Source organism: Oncorhynchus keta, chromosome 30 (assembly GCF_023373465.1).
Source record: "Oncorhynchus keta strain PuntledgeMale-10-30-2019 chromosome 30, Oket_V2, whole genome shotgun sequence".
In the NCBI taxonomy this organism is placed as follows: Eukaryota; Metazoa; Chordata; class Actinopteri; order Salmoniformes; family Salmonidae; genus Oncorhynchus; species Oncorhynchus keta.
Window position 1 is genome coordinate 40,344,458 of NC_068450.1, and position 17,107 is coordinate 40,361,564.

General features: G+C 40.5%; 1 protein-coding gene across 11 annotated transcripts in view; it reads left to right on the forward strand.

Annotated features, from left to right (window-relative positions):
• Positions 1–17,107, forward strand: part of rxfp1 (relaxin family peptide receptor 1) — a 143,298-nt gene that overhangs the window by 109,448 nt on the left and 16,743 nt on the right. For 9 of the 11 annotated variants that reach the window (XM_035744612.2, XM_035744613.2, XM_052488425.1 and 6 more), the window contains 11 exons: positions 3,354–3,425; positions 3,785–3,856; positions 4,066–4,137; positions 4,534–4,602; positions 4,692–4,763; positions 5,015–5,086; positions 5,357–5,380; positions 6,164–6,235; positions 6,422–6,493; positions 10,390–10,461; positions 16,215–16,444. In XM_035744612.2, coding sequence (XP_035600505.1) covers positions 3,354–3,425; positions 3,785–3,856; positions 4,066–4,137; positions 4,534–4,602; positions 4,692–4,763; positions 5,015–5,086; positions 5,357–5,380; positions 6,164–6,235; positions 6,422–6,493; positions 10,390–10,461; positions 16,215–16,444 — 899 coding nt within the window. The remainder of the gene's footprint in view (positions 1–3,353; positions 3,426–3,784; positions 3,857–4,065; positions 4,138–4,533; positions 4,603–4,691; positions 4,764–5,014; positions 5,087–5,356; positions 5,381–6,163; positions 6,236–6,421; positions 6,494–10,389; positions 10,462–16,214; positions 16,445–17,107) is intronic. The other 2 variants (XM_035744614.2, XM_035744616.2) reach the window with 1 other exon arrangement.

Here is a 17,107-nt window from a genome sequence, read left to right on the forward strand (position 1 = left end):
GCATTTTTATCAATCAGGACATTTGAAGCAGAGCAGTGATCTTCATGCCACACCTGGTCTGAAATCACAAAGAAGATTTGTCCCTTTGGTGATCTAGATAATGAATTTGTATTTTAAGGGCTGAAGGTTACCAGCGCGGATTTGATTTCACGCACCAATAAGCTGTCCTCTTTTGGTGATATCACCATTGCGCATGCCCTTGGTGACTAAAACACCAGTCTCAAGGTCAACAGTGAAGAGGCGAGTCCGGGATGCTGGTCTTCTAGGCAGATGTCCAGTGTCTGTGTTCTTTTTCCCATCTTAATCTTTTCTTTTTATTGGCCAGTCTGGCCAGAGGCTTTTCCCTTGCAACAGCTGCCTAGAAGGCCAGCATCCCAGAGTCGCCTCTTCACTGTTGACGATGAGACTGGTGTTTTAGCAGGTACTATTTAATGAAGCTGCCAGTTGAGGACTTGTGAGGCGTCTGTTTCTTAAACTAGACACTCTAATGTACTTGTCCTCTTGCTCAGTTGTACACCGGGGCCTCCCACTCCTCTTTCTATTCTGGATAGAGCTGTTTGCGCTGTTCTGTAAAGGGAGTAGCACACAGCGTTGTAAGAGATCTTCAGTTTCTTGGCAATTTATTGCATGGAATAGAATCACTTCTCAGAACAAGAATAGACTGATGAGTTTCAGAAGAAAGTTCTTTGTTTCTGGCCATTTTGAGCCTGTAATCGAACCCACAAATGCTGATGCTCCAAATACTCAACTAATCTAAAGAAGGCCAGTTATATGGCTTCTTTAATCAGCTCAACAGTTTTCAGCTGTGCTAACATAATTGCAAAAGTGTTTTCTAAAGATAAATTAGCCTTTTAAAATTATAAACTTAGGTTAGCTAACACAGCGTGCCATTGGAACACAGGAGTGATGGTTGTGGATAATGGGCCTCTGTACGCCTATGTAGATATTCCATTAAAAATCTGCCATTTCCAGCTAAAATAATCATGTACAACATTAACATTGTCTACACTGTATTGCTGATCAATTTGATGTTATTTCAACGTACAAAAACGGTGGTTTTCTTTCAAAAACAAGGAAATGTCTATGTGACCCCAAACTTTTGAATGGTAGTGTACAGTATATATATATTTTTTAAATATTATACGGGGCGGCTTCATCTCAATGTATTTTAAAATGTTAGGCTTTTCAAATATATTCCATTCTCCTTTCTCTTGTTTATATTGGGACAATATTCCCACTAATATTCCTACATGTACAGTTGAAGTCGGAAGTTTACATACACCTTTGCCAAATACATTTAAACTCAGTTTTTCACAATTCTTGACATTTAATCCTAGCAAAAAATCCCTGTCTTAGGTCAGTTAGGAACACCACTTTATTTAAAAAATGTGAAATGTCAGAATAATAGTAGAGAATTATTTATTTCAGCTATCCTTTCTTTCATCACATTCCCAGTGGGTCAGAATTTTACATACACTCATTGCCTTTAAATTGTTTAACTTGGGTCAACTTGGGTCAAACTTGATAGGCTTCCACAAGCTTCCCACAATAATTTGGGGGAACTTTGGCCCATTCCTCCTGACAGAGCTGGTGTAACGGAGTCAGGTTTGTAGGCCTCCTTGCTCGCACATGCTTTTTAAGTTCTGCCCACAAAGTTTCTATAGGCTTGAGGTCAGGGCTTTGTGATGGCCACTTCAATACCTTGACTTTGTTGTCCTTAAGCCATTTTACCACAACTTTGGAAGTATGTTTGGGGTCATTGTCCATTTGGAAGACCCAATTTAACCAAGCGACCAAGCTTTAACTTCCTGACTGATGTCTTGAGATGATGCTTCTATATATCCACATAATTGTCCTCCTCATGACGTCATCTACTTTGTGAAGCGCATCAGTTCCTCCTGCAGCAAAGCACCCTCACAACATGATGCTGCCACCCCCGTGCTTCACGGTTGGGATGATGTTATTCGGCTTGCACGCCTCTCCCTGCAAACCGTAGTCTGGATTTTTAATGTCGGTTTTGGAGCAGTGGCTTCTTCCTTGCTGAGCGACCTTTCAGGTTATGTCGATATAGGACTCATTTTACTGTGGATATAGATACATTTGTACCTGTTTACTCCAGCATCTTCACAAGTTCCTTCACATTTATTTAACTACGCAAGTCAGTTAAGAACAAATTCTTATTTACAATGACGGCCTACCCCGGCCAAACCTGGACGATGGCAATACTGGTATCGTCCTGGCCCTAAAACCAGCCCTGCTTTAGGCTATCAAAGAACTGACAATGAATAATCATATCAATGGTTAGAATCAGTGAATGAATGGCCACAGCTACCATTATATGGTCTGACAAGCTGCATAACAAATTAGGCATAATTAGACAAAATAACTTTAAAGTCGTTCAAACAAGATAATGAGTCATTCAAATGACTTAGTATCTTGTTTGAACGACTTAATATCTCATTTGAATGACTTAAGTCATTCGAACGAGATACTAAGTTGTTCACACGAGATACCTATTATATATTATTTGCCTTGGGCTTATTATATATTTTTTGCTTTGGGCTTCATTGCATTTTGAACAAAATGTGTAGAATAGCAGGAAATTTACTGCAAAATGTACACTTATCCTCATGGCAAAATGTGAACAATAGCACGAAATCAACTATAAAACAGCACAGGAGAGGGGGGGGGGGCTCTGGAGGTAGGAACAGTAGTAGTAGTCCTGTAGCTCAGTTGGTAGAGCATGGCGCTTGTAACGCCAGGGTAGTGGGTTCGATTCCCGGGACCACCCATACGTAGAATGTATGCACACATGACTGTAAGTCGCTTTGGATAAAAGCGTCCGCTAAATGGCATATATTAACAGCACAGGAAGGAGGGGGGGGTAGTGCAGTAGTCTGGATCACATTGGCCTTGAAACATATTGGCAGCATGGAAGTAGTAGCAAGATGAGGAGACTGAAAACATGCCTCATTGACTGCCAAGAACTATCTTTCGAATAAAGTCAGCTATGCAGTATTGTTTGGGTAATTTTCTTCTTCTAAAAAGCTAATCAAACCACATACTATGAAAGTATCTACCAATTGGTATTTTTATTTTGTTCTACAGGGATCCGTTTATATTTAGATCTTTTATGTAGAAATGTGAGGCTTCTATACTTGTTGTAAATCATTTTCACTTGTTAGTCATCGTGGCAATTGTTCTCCTGAACACACAAATTAATGTAAGACTAAAAATATTTTGAACACAATGTATTATTAGTACACAATGTTTAGTTTTAGTAAGTAGTACATATTTTGGACACAGCAAATGTTAAATTAAACAAGATATTTTTTTGACATACTACTTTTCAGATATCTACAACATAACAGAATTCGAGCTGTGAGTCCTAACGCATTCAGAGGACTATACAATCTAACAAGACTGTAAGTTCATAATATTCATACATCGATGCGTGCACTTGACAGTGTTATTTTGGACTTTATAATCAAAAGGAAAAGGAGGATAAAAAGTCAGTTGTAGAACTGAATGCCTTCAACTGAAATGTGTCTTTCGCATTTAACCCAACCCCTCTGAATCAGGGAGGTGAGAGGGGCTGCCTTCACCGACATCCACGTCTTCGGCACCCGGGGAACAGTGGGTTAACTGCCTTTCTCAGGGGCAGAACGACAGATTTTTACCTTGCATGTTGTTGATTTAAGTTTTCCTTATCAAGTTGCTTATGTTTGAAATAAATGGTAAATAATTCAATGTGCATATTTAAAATCTGAATTTTCTGCTTCAGATATTTAAGCTATAACAAGATATCCATCCTGATGCCCGGGGTGTTCCAAGATCTACACAAGCTGGAGTGGTTGTAGGTTATCCTTACTGACACAGTCTGTATATCCTGTTTGCATATATAGACATACTGTTAACACAATGGGTACAAAGACGACATTTTTAGACAGCCTTCAGAACTCTCGCACAAAGCTTGTATTGCTACAGTTTCCTTTTAAACCAATGTTCAACCAAATACTTAATTTAATAAGAGAGCTGAAAATAAACTCTACCCTTCGGTTGTAGGATCCTTGAAAACAACAGTATCCATCAGATATCCCCCATGACCTTTTCAGGCTTGCGTTCCTTGGTACTCCTGTGAGTTTCATTTCTACCTTTACCTTCTTGAGTTGGGCTTGTTTAGCTTTTTCCACCGAATAAGTTATTTCATACGTAGCAGTGGGAAGTAGTGGTGCTGAGGGTGCTGCACTGAAAAAATCAGAATAAAAAATAATACTATTATTTGTATTAATTTATTTTTAAGAAAAAAATCATTCACAAAAGTATTGCACTGGACCTTTAATACTGCTGTAGTACTGCAGCACCCCCACCCCCAAACGACTTCCCACGTCTATGCTTTCATATGCACTTTATTGGAGTGCTATGGTATTATTAAAGGGCCAATGTGATATGCTAAAGTATTTTGGCAGTGAGTGTTGTTTTCTTTGAATGGCACACAAATCAGACCACTCTTGTTTTGTTTTTTGTTCGCAGGGTTTTGTTGAACAACGCTCTGACAAAGCTGGATGACATCTGCCTGGAAATGCCACGACTAAACTGGCTGTACGTTTGGAAGTCAACAAATCAAAGAGCTTTGTTATCAACATGATGTTACTTTCAAAATATGTTTTTATGCGCTTGTGTGTTTCCAGGGACATGGAGGGAAATCAAATTGAAAGTGTTGGAAACATAACATTCTGGTCGTGCAACATGATGACTGTGCTGTAAGTGTGACTTAATTCATTTCGTTTTCCTCATTTTTATTGTTGTGTCCTTGGCTTTCTCACTAGGCTATAACCATTACAATTCCAAATATCAACATCTATTTGTTTCCCTAAGGGATTCTAAATGGTGGACCCCAAAACAATAATCTGGTTAAATTGCTTTTAGAACCAACAGAGAAGATAATAAAGTGAGAAAATGTCCGTCTGTTTTATAATTGTTGTTTTGACAGCCTTTCCTTAACTTTTTCTAGTGTCCTACAGAAGAACAGAATCAGTCGCATACATGAACAGGCGTTCTCATTTCTAAAGAAACTTGGGGAATTGTAAGTTGGGTTTTGTATGCCTCAAGACATGAAATTGCTTGACATTTTCCTCTGTCATATTTTGAGTCCCAGACACAGTGATATATTCACCTATTCCACTGACTTAAAAAAAAAAAATTCAGATAATACCATATAAATCAGTACAGACTGCACTATAAATATACAACATGTTCCCAGGCCAAGATGTTGATTATGATTTATATTTTATGAGTTTTGGTGAATCCAAACAATTATTCTGACATGCATTTACACTTGTTTCTGGATTTGCAGAACAGGTGGTCATGTAAACCTTGTGTAAGTTTCATCCACCGTATAAGTACTGGATAAATGCCTCCGTTCTGTACATTACCTTTGAAAAATGGACTCCATTATTTCAAAGGTAATGTACAGAATGGAGGTGTCTATCCTGCTTATACAACAGTTGCCATAGAAAACAGTACTGAAGCACACATTCACCGATAGAAATAACTTCTTTAAAAATATATTTTTAGAAACAAATTCATACTTTATCATTGCATCCACGACCGTGCGTGTGCTTGGCCGGTGAGCGCGTTCTTGTAAGACGTAGAGTCGCAAGCAGGACGCAAGGACGCGCTCTTTGAAAGGAGGGAGCAGTGTAATGACCCTGGGTTTATATGCGCGGAAATCGACCTTGCCGCACGAGCATGTTTTTGTGGCACAGTCGATAGCGCGCCGGACCTCGGGCTCGGAGGTCGATGGTTCGAGACCTGCTCCCTGTTGTTTCATTACAGTATGTTCATCACTCACCATTTTAGGTCATCAGATGCTCAAAAAAAACATGTCTAGCTAGCTACGTTTTTTCGTTGGACCTGCGTTTACAATGTATCCAATGTTGGTTTAGCTTTCTGTAGCTTTGTAGCAAGTATGGTCTGCATGTGTCGCCTTATATTGCGTCATGATTGCATGATTTCCCGATATCTTTTCCAACTGTCCCGTTATCTGGTTTTAATGCTCATTCTAGAATGCCCTTCTGGCCAGTCATAAATGAGTATTCAACAATGCTGTGGTATATTGGTTCTTGTAGTTTGTTTCCAGTAAATAGATTTGTCTCCACAGAGATCTGTCCAGCAACAGACTCGTGGCAATCCCTCCCAATCTCTTTGTTCATCTGGGAGATTTACTACAGCTGTGAGTTAGAGCCACACTCAGGATCTATGCACAAACATTCTTTGAATATTTTATGTGTTTTTGTTGCTCTAACGTTGAAAGACATTGTTATACGGCTATGGTGCTATAGTTCTTGTTAAATATTATGTCTTATAATTTATGCTGTTACTGGAGCTCTTGATGTCAATGCGTTTACATGTTTTTTAGGAACATCTCGTGTAACCCTATCGTGGATCTCCAAGTTGACCACTTTGATAACTTGCATAAATTGAAATCCTTGTAAGTAGCCATTGTTTGTTTTTACTGCTCACTTTGTGCATGCATGTTACACTTGAAAGGGAAAAGCATCAGTAGAGTAGTTTGTTTATCATTCATGAATCATTACTCGCACGTGTTAATGTTAGTAAGCTAATTATTCACACGTTTATAAAACACTTTTAAAGTATGTAATAATAATTTGAGAGATCATTCATAGTGCCCGGACTGGATTTCTACTAAGCTAACATGAAAATGTTTTAAGATTTTCTTACCAAGGATCCTATTGTTAATTTTAGGACCCCTATAGGTATAAAAACACACACACACACACACACACACACACACACACACACACACACACACACACACACATACATATATATATATATATATACACACACACAAAAATATGTATATGATGAAACAGTGAATTTGGCCTTACTGCTATTAGCCCATAAACAATCATTTAATAATATACAGTCGAAGTCGGAAGTTTACATACACTTAGGTTGGAGTCATTACAACTCGTTTTTCAACCACTCCACAAATTTCTTGTTAACAAACTATAGTTTTGGTAAGTCAGTTAGGACATCTACTTTGTGCATGACACAAGTCATTTTTCCAACAATTGTTTACAGACAGATTATTTCACTTATAATTCACTGCATCACAATTCTAGTGGGTCAGAAGTTTACATACACTAAATTGACTGTGCCTTTAAACAGCTTGGAAAATTCCAGAAAATGATGTCATGGCTTTAGAAGCTTCTGACATCATTTGAGTCAATTGGAGGTGTACCTGTGGATGTATTTCAAGGCCTACCTTCAACCTCAGTGCCTCTTTGCTTGAAATCATGGGAAAATCAAAAGAAATCAGCCAAGGTCTCTGAAAACAAATTGTAGACCTCCACAAGTCTGGTTTATCCTTTATCCCAAACGCCTGGAGGTACCATGTTCATATGCACAAACAATAGTATGCAAGTATAAACACCATGGGACAACGCAGCTTTCATAACGCTCAGGAAGGAGACGCGTTCTGTCTCCTGGAGATAAACGTACTTTGGTGCGAAAAGTGCAAATCAATCCCAGAACAACAGCAAAGGACCTTGTGAAGATGCTGGAGGAAACAGATACAAAAGTATCTATATCCACAGTAAAACGAGTCCTATATCAATATAACCTGAAAGGCCGCTCAGCATAAAAAAAAACGCCATAAAAAAGCCAGACTATGGTTTGCAACTGCACATGGGGACAAATATCATACTTTTTGGAGAAATGTCCTCTGGTCTGATGAAACAAAAGTAGAACTGTTTGGCCATAATGACCATCGTTATGTTTGGAGGAAAAGGGGGAGGCTTGCAAGCCAAAGAACACCATCCCAACAGTGAAGCACGGGGGTGGCAGCATCATGTGCTTTGCTGCAGGAGGGACTGGTGCACTTTACAAAATAGATGGCATCATAAATATGGAAAATTATGTGGATATATTGATGCAACATCTCAAGACATCAGTCAGAAAGTTAAAGCTTGGTCGCAAATGGGTCTTCCAAAAGGACAATGACCCAAGCATACTTCCAAAGTTGTGGCAAAATGGTTCAAGGACAACAAAGTCAAGGTATTGGAGTGGCCATCACAAAGCCCTGACCTCAATCCCATAGAACATTTGTTAGCAGGCTCAGTTACACCAGCTCTGTCAGGAGGATTGGGCCAAAATTCACCCAACTTACTGTGGGAAGCTTGTGAAAGGCTTCCCGAAACGTTTGACCCAAGTTCAAGAATATAAAAGCAATGCTACCAAATACTAATTGAGTGCATGTAAACTTCTGACCTACTGGGAATGTAATGAAAGAAATACAAGCTGAAATAAATAATTCTCTCTACTATTATTCTGACATTTAACATTCTTAAAATAAAGTTGTGATCCTAACTGACCTAAAACAAGGAATTGTTTACAAGGATTAAATGTCAGGAATTGTGAAAAACTGAGTTTAAAAGTATTTGGCTAAGGTGTTTGTAAACTTCCAACTTCAACTGTATATACAAAAGTACGTAGACTTCTGCCCTGCTAGAGCTGCCCCGATCAACTCTAAGTGCTGTTATTGGGAAGTGGAAACATCTACGTCAACAACGGCTTAGCCGTGAAGTGGTAGGCAACACAAGCTCACAGAACCAGACTTTTAGTGCTGAAGCTCGGAAAATAAATCTGTCCTCGGTTGCAACGCTCTCTACCGAGAGTTCCAAACTGCATCTGGAAGCAACGTCAGCACAAGAACTGTTCTGCGACAGAGCCTGGACTCGAACCCAGAGTCTCTAGATGTTGATTTATTTTTAATAACGCTTCACCATCTGGCAGTCCGATGGACGAATCTGGGTTTGGTGGATGCCAGGAGAATGCTATCATACCGAAAGCATAGTGCTAACTGTAAAGTTTGGTGAAGGAGGAACAATGGTCTGGGGCTGTTTTTTATGATTTGGGCTAGGCCCCTTAGTTCCATTGAAGGGAACAGTTTGGGGAAGGCATGACACGGCCCCGTGCACAAAGCTAGTTCCACACAGAATTGGTTGGTCGAGATCGGTGTGGAAGAACTTGACTGGCCTGCACAGAGCCCTGACCTCAACCCCATCGAACACCTTTGGGATGAATTGGAATGCTGACTGCAAGCTAGGCCTAATCTCCCAAAATCGTGGCTGAATGGAAGCAAGTCCCCACAGCAATGTTCTGACATCTAGTGGAAAGCCTTCCCAGAAGAGTGGAGGCAGTTATAGCAGCGAAAGGGGGACCAACTCCATATTAATGCTCATGATTTTAGAATAAGATGTTTGACGAGCAATGTCCACATACTTTTGGTGATGTAGTGTGTTTTTTTCCTTACCTCTTAAGCAGTCAATGGACTGCTCTAAACCATGAAATGGCAATGCTCCTCAGTGGCCGACAACTATACTTAAAGCCAATCAGAGAGCAAGGTGACAGGAGTGACAACAAAAGGGAGAAAATATGTTGTGCAATCAAGCAAATAATATATATAATTATATGGGATTATGAAGATTGAATTAAATTGTTCCTTTGTCTGGCTAGTAACAACAAGGGTTTTCTATAACAATAGCAACATTATCACAGCTAGCTAGTTAGCTAACATTGGATACCTACAAATCAAAATACACAGGGACTAGCATTGCCAAACTAAACTTAAAAATGCAATTCTACTAATGTTAGCACTTCACTCAGCATAGTCACACATCATACTATTACAACAGTGTGGCTGTTTTTGGAATAATATGCTCAATATATTCTCTTAACTTTTACTGCAGTGGGCTAAATCAGGGTCACACAGTTGCTTGGTAGTTTTAAACAAATGTACTTTTAAACAAAAGTATGGTTATGGACTTAAATAAAGAAGACAACTGTACCATGTCAGATATAGAGTTGAAATATTGTTACATTTTGAGTTTGCATCCCAATATATGTTGGGTAGAGTTAGTACATCTTCTCTATACATCCATTTCTGTGGCCCTTTCAGACTTACGAGAAACCCACAATCTTTTCCATGCAATTTCACATATAATCATAGCTTGCATCATGCCCAGACCAAAAGGCACATGACCTTCCAATGTGCACCCTTTTATCATACAATACAATTATGTGGCTACATAACATGCAATGTGTTTTATGTGTTATCCTATTGGAACAGAGTGCACTCACTGGCCCACACATGAGGAATTCCCTAATTCACACATATCAGGAAAGAAAACAAATAGCATTTTAGGTCATACATCAAAGCTTTCCCCCCCAAAAAGGTGTAAAAGACCAACATTTTGGGGGAAAGAGTGTTGCAAAGAGGGTCTCTGAAATTCAAATATTTTGTTTAGTTTGTTTTTCTGTGAGCTCCTAAGGGAAACAACGTTTGTTTGTCTTTTTTAGGAGCATAGAGGGAATCGAGATTGGGAACATACAGCGAAGGATGTTTGAACCACTCAAACAATTGACCCACATGTGAGTAGTTTGTTCATTTTGTTTTGTCAAATTCATTTGATGATCAAACCCGGAATTACACTTTGAACAAAATCCTTTGCACATTTTTACCTGGCAAAATAATATTTGAGTTTAATGATTTTTATTTAAAAAGCATTTGCACCTCTTAGTTCTTATCCCTCATCCCAACATTTACTTTAACTTTTGCTCTTCCTTTTATCTTTCAAACCATTGCAGTTGGAAACTTTTCCACCACTATTGTAAAAGATTCCTAGTCAATCTGGCCCCAGGTCCTTATCTGAAGCTTCAAGATGTTCACTCCCAACTGTGTGATCACTAGCTGTGCAATACATAATTGATCTGACTGTGAGTAAGGTCATCCCAAAACACTGTTGGTCCATGATGAGATGAATTTGAAACCAAATACTTGTCCTCTCACTATATGCTGCACAAGTTTGTATCTCGCTTCTATGCAACCTTTGGATGTGCATCCTATCCAGATAGGTGCCCTGAAACAATTCCTTACCCCTACACACTAGGGACTTGAGTAGATCTGAAAGGACATAATAGATGTAAGCAATATGGCAGAAATACCACCGAACCTATCAGAGGTAGAGGTAGAGCTTACTCACATATTGCTTCAGATCATGAACTGCCTAGAGCAGTGGTCACCAACCGGTTGAATCCGATCGAGAGGTCGATCTCCAAGCCATTCCTCCTCGATCACCAAACATTTCTGTAAAAAACCCAATGATAAAGCCTTTGCGTTCATATTTTATTTATTCGTTTCGCAGCGTTGCCTGTAGGTGCACTTGATTCAGCAGCCCCCAGTGCCGGAAGTCCAAAAGTTTTCAGATTTTTATCGGTTTCATGTGTCTGAAGATGGAACTCTATCTATCCGGCAGGCCCAGAGAGCAAATCAAGTACACCTATAGGCAATGTTCCCTCTAAACTGTGCTCGTGGGAACTTCCTCCAGGACTGCTGCAGAGAATAAATGCAATTCTGCGCAGAGATGCAAGAGATTGAAATTCCATGAGTTTGCCCCATTAGTTTGCACTATATATCAACATTTTTCTGTGAGTGAATCAACATCATATCAGGCCCTTTTCAATGCAACAAACCAAAACAAATTTAACTTTGAAAGACTGAGTCTGTGATTTTGGTATAGGCAGAGTAAGAGTGCAACGGAATTCTATTCGCCCACGAGCAAAGCTTTCAATCCCTGCCAGTAAATGGACTTTTCAGATCAGTTTAGATCAGAGCCAAATGTGCACATTTGTTGACATTCATTGCAGGTTAGTGAGTTATTAGCCCAGTTATACAAGTATAGGTCAACAATGGGGAGGTACTGCTTCCTATAAGAGCACAAAACGTGTAGGCTACATTTCAAATCAAATCAAACTTCGGCACATGCACCGAATACAAGAAGTGTAGACCTTGCCGCTTTCTTAGAAGCGCTTAACCAACAGTACAGTTCAAGGAGAGTTCAGAAAATATTTACCAAATAAACTGAAGTAAAAAAGAATAAAAAGTAACACAATAAAATAACAATAACGAGGCTATATACATGGGGAACCGGTATCGAGTGTACCAGCTGTAGAACTTTTTGAGGATCTGGGGACCCATGCCAAACCTTTTCAGTCTCCTGGGGGGGGGGGGTGTTATCGTGCCCTCTTCACGGCTGTCTTGGTGTTTGGACCATAGTTCGTTGGTGATGTGGCCACCAAGGAACTTGAAAAACTCTCGACCTGCTCCACTACAGCCCTGTCGATGTTAATGGGGGCCACTTTGGCCAGCCTTTTCCTGTAGTCCACAATCAGCTCCTTTGTCTTGCTCACATTGAGGGAGAGGCTGTTGTCCTGGCACCACACTGACAGGTCTCTGACCTCCTCCCTATAGGCTGTCTCATCATTGTCGGTGATCAGGCCTACCACTGTTGTGTCGTCAGCAAACTTAATGGTGTTGGAGTTGTGTTTGGCCACGCAGTCGTGGGTGAACAGGGAGTACAGGAGGGGATTAAGTACACACTACTCAGGGGCCCCAGTGTTGAGGATCAGCGTGGCAGACGTGTTGTTGCCTACCCTTACCACCTAGGGGCAGCCCGTCACGAATTCCAAGATCCAGTTGCAGAGGGAGGTGTTTAGTCCCAGAGTCCTTAGAAATGGCAGTATGGTGTTGAACGCTGAGTTGTAGTCAATGAACAGCATTCTTACATAGGTGTTCCTTTTGTCCAGATGTGAAAGGGCAGTGTGGAGTGCGATTGAGATTGCGTCATCTGTGGATTTGTTGGGGCGGTATGGGAACTGGAGTGGATCTAGGGTATCCGGGAGGATGCTGTTGATGTGAGCCATCACCAGCCTTTCATGGCTATCAACGTGAGTGCTACAGGGTGGTAATCACTTAGGCAGGTTACCTTCGCTTCCTTGAGAACAGGACTCGGTCAGGGAGAAGTTGAAAATGTCAGTGAAGACACTTGTCAGTTCGTCCGCGCATGCTTTGAGTTCACGTCCTGGTAATCCGACTGGCCCCGAGGCTTTGACCTGTTTAAAGGTCTTGCTCACATTGGCTACCGAGTGTTATCACACAGTCGTCCAGAACAGCTGGTACTCTCGTGCATGCTTCAGTGTTGCTTGCCTCGAAAGCAAGCATACAAGGTATTTCAAATCAAAATCAAAGCAAATTTATTTGTCACATACACATGGTTAGCAGATGTAAATGTGAGTGTAGCAAAATGCTTGTGCTTCTAGTTCCGACAATGCAGTAATAACCAACGAGTAATCTAACCTAACAATTCCAAAACTACTACCTTATACACACAAGTGTAAAGGGATAAAGAATATGTACATAAAGATATATGAATAAGTGATGGTAGGCTAGCGTCACTGGGCAGCTCGCGTCTGGGTTTCCCTTTGCAGTCCATAATAGTTTTCCGAGCCGGTGTGGTAGGATTCAATTTTAATCCTGTAATGACGCTTTGCTTGTTTCATGGTTTGTCTGAGGGCATAGCAGGATTTCTTATAAACGTCTGGATTAGTGTCCCTCTCCTTGAAAGCGGCAGCTCTAGCCTTTAGCTCAATGCAGATGTTGCCTGTAATCCATGGCTTCTGTTTGGGATATGTACGTGCAGTCATTGTGGGGACGACGTCGTCGATGCAATTATTGATGAAGCCGGTGACTGAGGTGGTATACTCCTCAATGCCATTGGATGAATCCCGGAATATATTCCAGTCTGTGCCAGCAAAACAGTCCTGTAGCGTAGCATCTGCGTCATCTGACCACTTGATCGAGTCACTGGTACTTCCTGCATTAGTTTTTCCTTTTAAGCAGGAATCAGGAGGATGGAATGATGGTCAGATTTGCCAAATGGAATGTGAGGGAGAGCTTTGTATGTATCTGTGTGTGGAGAAAAGGTGGTCTAGAGATGTTTTTCCTCTGGTTGCACATATGACATGCTGGTAGAAATGAGGTAAAAAGGATTTAAGTTTGCCTGCATTAAAGTCCCCGGCCACTAGAAGGGCAGCTTCTAGATGAGCATTTTCTTGTTTGCTTATGGCCTTATAGAGTTTGTTGAGTGCAGTCTTAGTGCCAGCATTGGTCTGTGGTGGTAAATAGACAGCTACGAATAATATAGATGAGAACTCTCTTGGTAGATAGTGTGGTCTACAGATTCTCATAAGGTACTCTACCTCTGGCGAGCAATACCTCGAGACTTCTTTAATATTAGACATCGCTCACCAGCTGTTATTGACAAAATAGACACATACCCCCAACCCTCGTCTTACCAGACATAGCTTCTCTGTTCTGCCGGTGCACGGAAAATCCCTCCAGCTCTATATTATCCGTGTCGTCGTTCAGCCATGACTCGGTGAAACATAAGATATTACAGTTTTTAATATCCCGTTATCTCTGTCTTTTCTTCATAAGAGGGGGTAGCAGCAACATTACGTTAAAAAAAAGTTGCAAAAAAACTAACAGAATAGCAGTTGGTTAGGAGGATGTAAAACATCCCCCATCCTCTCCGGCGCCATTTTCAAGCTCTTTGAAAAACCAGTCCAGTAAAAAGCTTAGCCTATGTCTTAATTAAAGGGGCAGTGTTGTATTTTGAGACAGGCTTGAATATGTAACTAAGCCAATAGGAAAGGGGTATCCTACATTGTCTAAATCTCTGTATGGCGATAATAATTTATTTTATTTTGTAAAGTGGTTTCTTGCATCATACAATACAATTTACAGTCACCTATTTGACCCATGATTTTACAGAAAATCATTAATTCATGTCAACCCCTTCATAATGTAGAAACTTTAAAAGTCACAATGTAGGCCTGCATTGAACACCACATATACAGTAGGCTACTGTAGGCCCTAGAAATCAAAAGCTATTCCCATGTGAAAATGTTATGGGATTTGCTCCATTGGTTTTGTTGGTAGACCTACATTATGCACAAATAGCTTCCTGAGTGGCGCAGCGGTCTAAGGCACTGTATCTCAGTGCTTGAGGCGTCACTACCGCTGCAATGGTTTGAATCCAGGCTGTATCACAACCGTCCATGATTGGGAGTCCCATAGGGCGGTGCACAATTAGCTCAGTGTCATCCGAGTTTGGCCTGTGTAGGCCGTCATTGTAAATAAGAATTTGTTCTTAACTGATTTGCCTAGTTAAATAAAAAGATAATAATTGGCTACTGTCTAAAACTGTAAATGCACACCAGAAGTTGCACAAAAAATGTTCAAGTTCCCACTCACAAGACCTACAATTTGCTCAGTGCCCCCAAAAACTTAAGGGAACATTGCCGATAGACCTACCGCTGACCAATAGTTCAGATCACAGTGTCTGCACAGTTTCCTTGCGCCACAGTCTGTTAAAAGAAGCCTCAAGCGCACAGCAGTTTATAATGTGATATTTCCTTTTTTCAATTTTTTATTTATTTTTTAAACATGACTAGAGAGAGACTCAATGAATACAGCATAGTATGAGTATGAGTATGAGTATGAGCATGAGTAAGTTCATGTTTAAATTGTTATTCAGAACTGTCAACCATTTTATAAGCCATAAAATGTTTGTTACCAGCACTGCAGCTGTAATGAATGAGTAGCCTTTAGCAAACTATTTCGATAAACTTACGTTATTATTTGCGTCTTGTGTCTTTTTTAATATCGAGGAAGATATCACTTTTTCTGGTCATGGAGTAACAGCATGAATTGATGTATGAGGCAGAAATAAGGCAGTGCAGTGCGACTTAAGTTAGTCTTCCAGCTGATGGTGTGTGTCCCCTTTTCACAGTGCAGGGATGGTGAGTTGGGTGAGCAGGATACTCACTGCTGCTCCCTGCCCTCAGACTGACCATCAGATGCAGGCCATCAGTCCAGTAAAAAACAAACAAATTATTACACTCCCTCAGCTGTGCCTCACAAGTAATTCAACACATTATATATTACCAGTGTGATCAAATAGGCTACCTACAATTTTGAAATATAATTTCAAAATGGTCTGAGAACAACATTGGCAGCAGGGCAATTCAAGCTGAGCCAATATGCAGTGCTAATGTATGGGGCCTATAACCTACTGGACAAACCTCAGTGTTAGAGAACTGTTTCGAACTGGTTAATGATGAATATGCCCTAGTTTTCTTAACAGTAGATCTCGGCTTGCATTTTGACTCAAAATGAACTGGACTCAGAAAAGGTTGGTGACCACTGGCCTAGAGGCTAGGGATGGTATATGGAGTCTCCTGCTTTCATCCTGGTAATTGATTTCCCTCCTCTTTGTGTTTAGTTACTTTAAGAAGTTCCAGTACTGCGGCTACGCCCCTCACGTGCGCAGCTGCAAGCCCAACACGGATGGCATCTCGTCCTTCGAGGACCTCCTGGCCAACATCGTCCTGAGGGTTTTCGTCTGGGTGGTGTCGGCCACCACGTGCTTCGGCAACATCTTCGTCATCTGCATGCGCTCCTACATCCGATCGGAGAACAAGCTCCATGCCATGTGTATCATCTCCCTATGTTGTAAGAGACACCTTTCATATCAATTCAACTCAGGTCCCGATTCAATTGATTTAGGGCTGGCCCCAAATATTCGACTGGTCGACTGTTTGGTCGATAGGCTGTTGGTGGACCGAATGTTTTTTTTTGTCAAGCAGTAGCAAATAAATAAATAAACAAAGTAGCATAGTAGCAGTCAAAAGATTGGATACACTTACTCGTTCCAGGGTTTTTCTTTATTTTCGATTATATTCTACATTGTAGAATAATAGTTTAGACATCAAAACTAAGAAATAACACATGGAATCATGTAGTAACAAAAAAAGTGTTTTAAAAAATCCAAATATATTTTATATGACAGCTTTGCACAATTTTGACATTCTCTCAACCAGCTTCATGAGGTAGTCACCTGGAATGCATTTTAGTTAACAGGTGTGCCTTGTTAAAAGTTAATTTGCTGCAAAAGAAACCACTACTAAAGGACACAAATAAAAAAGAAGAGACTTTCTTGGCCAAAGAAACACGAGAAATGGACATTGGACCGGTGAAAATCTGTTCATTGGTCTGATGACTCCAAATTTGAGATTTTTGGGTTCCAACCTCCTTGTCTTTGTGAGACGCAGAGTAGGTGAACGGATGATCTCTGCATGTGTGGTTCCCACTGTGAAGCATGGATGAGGAGGTATG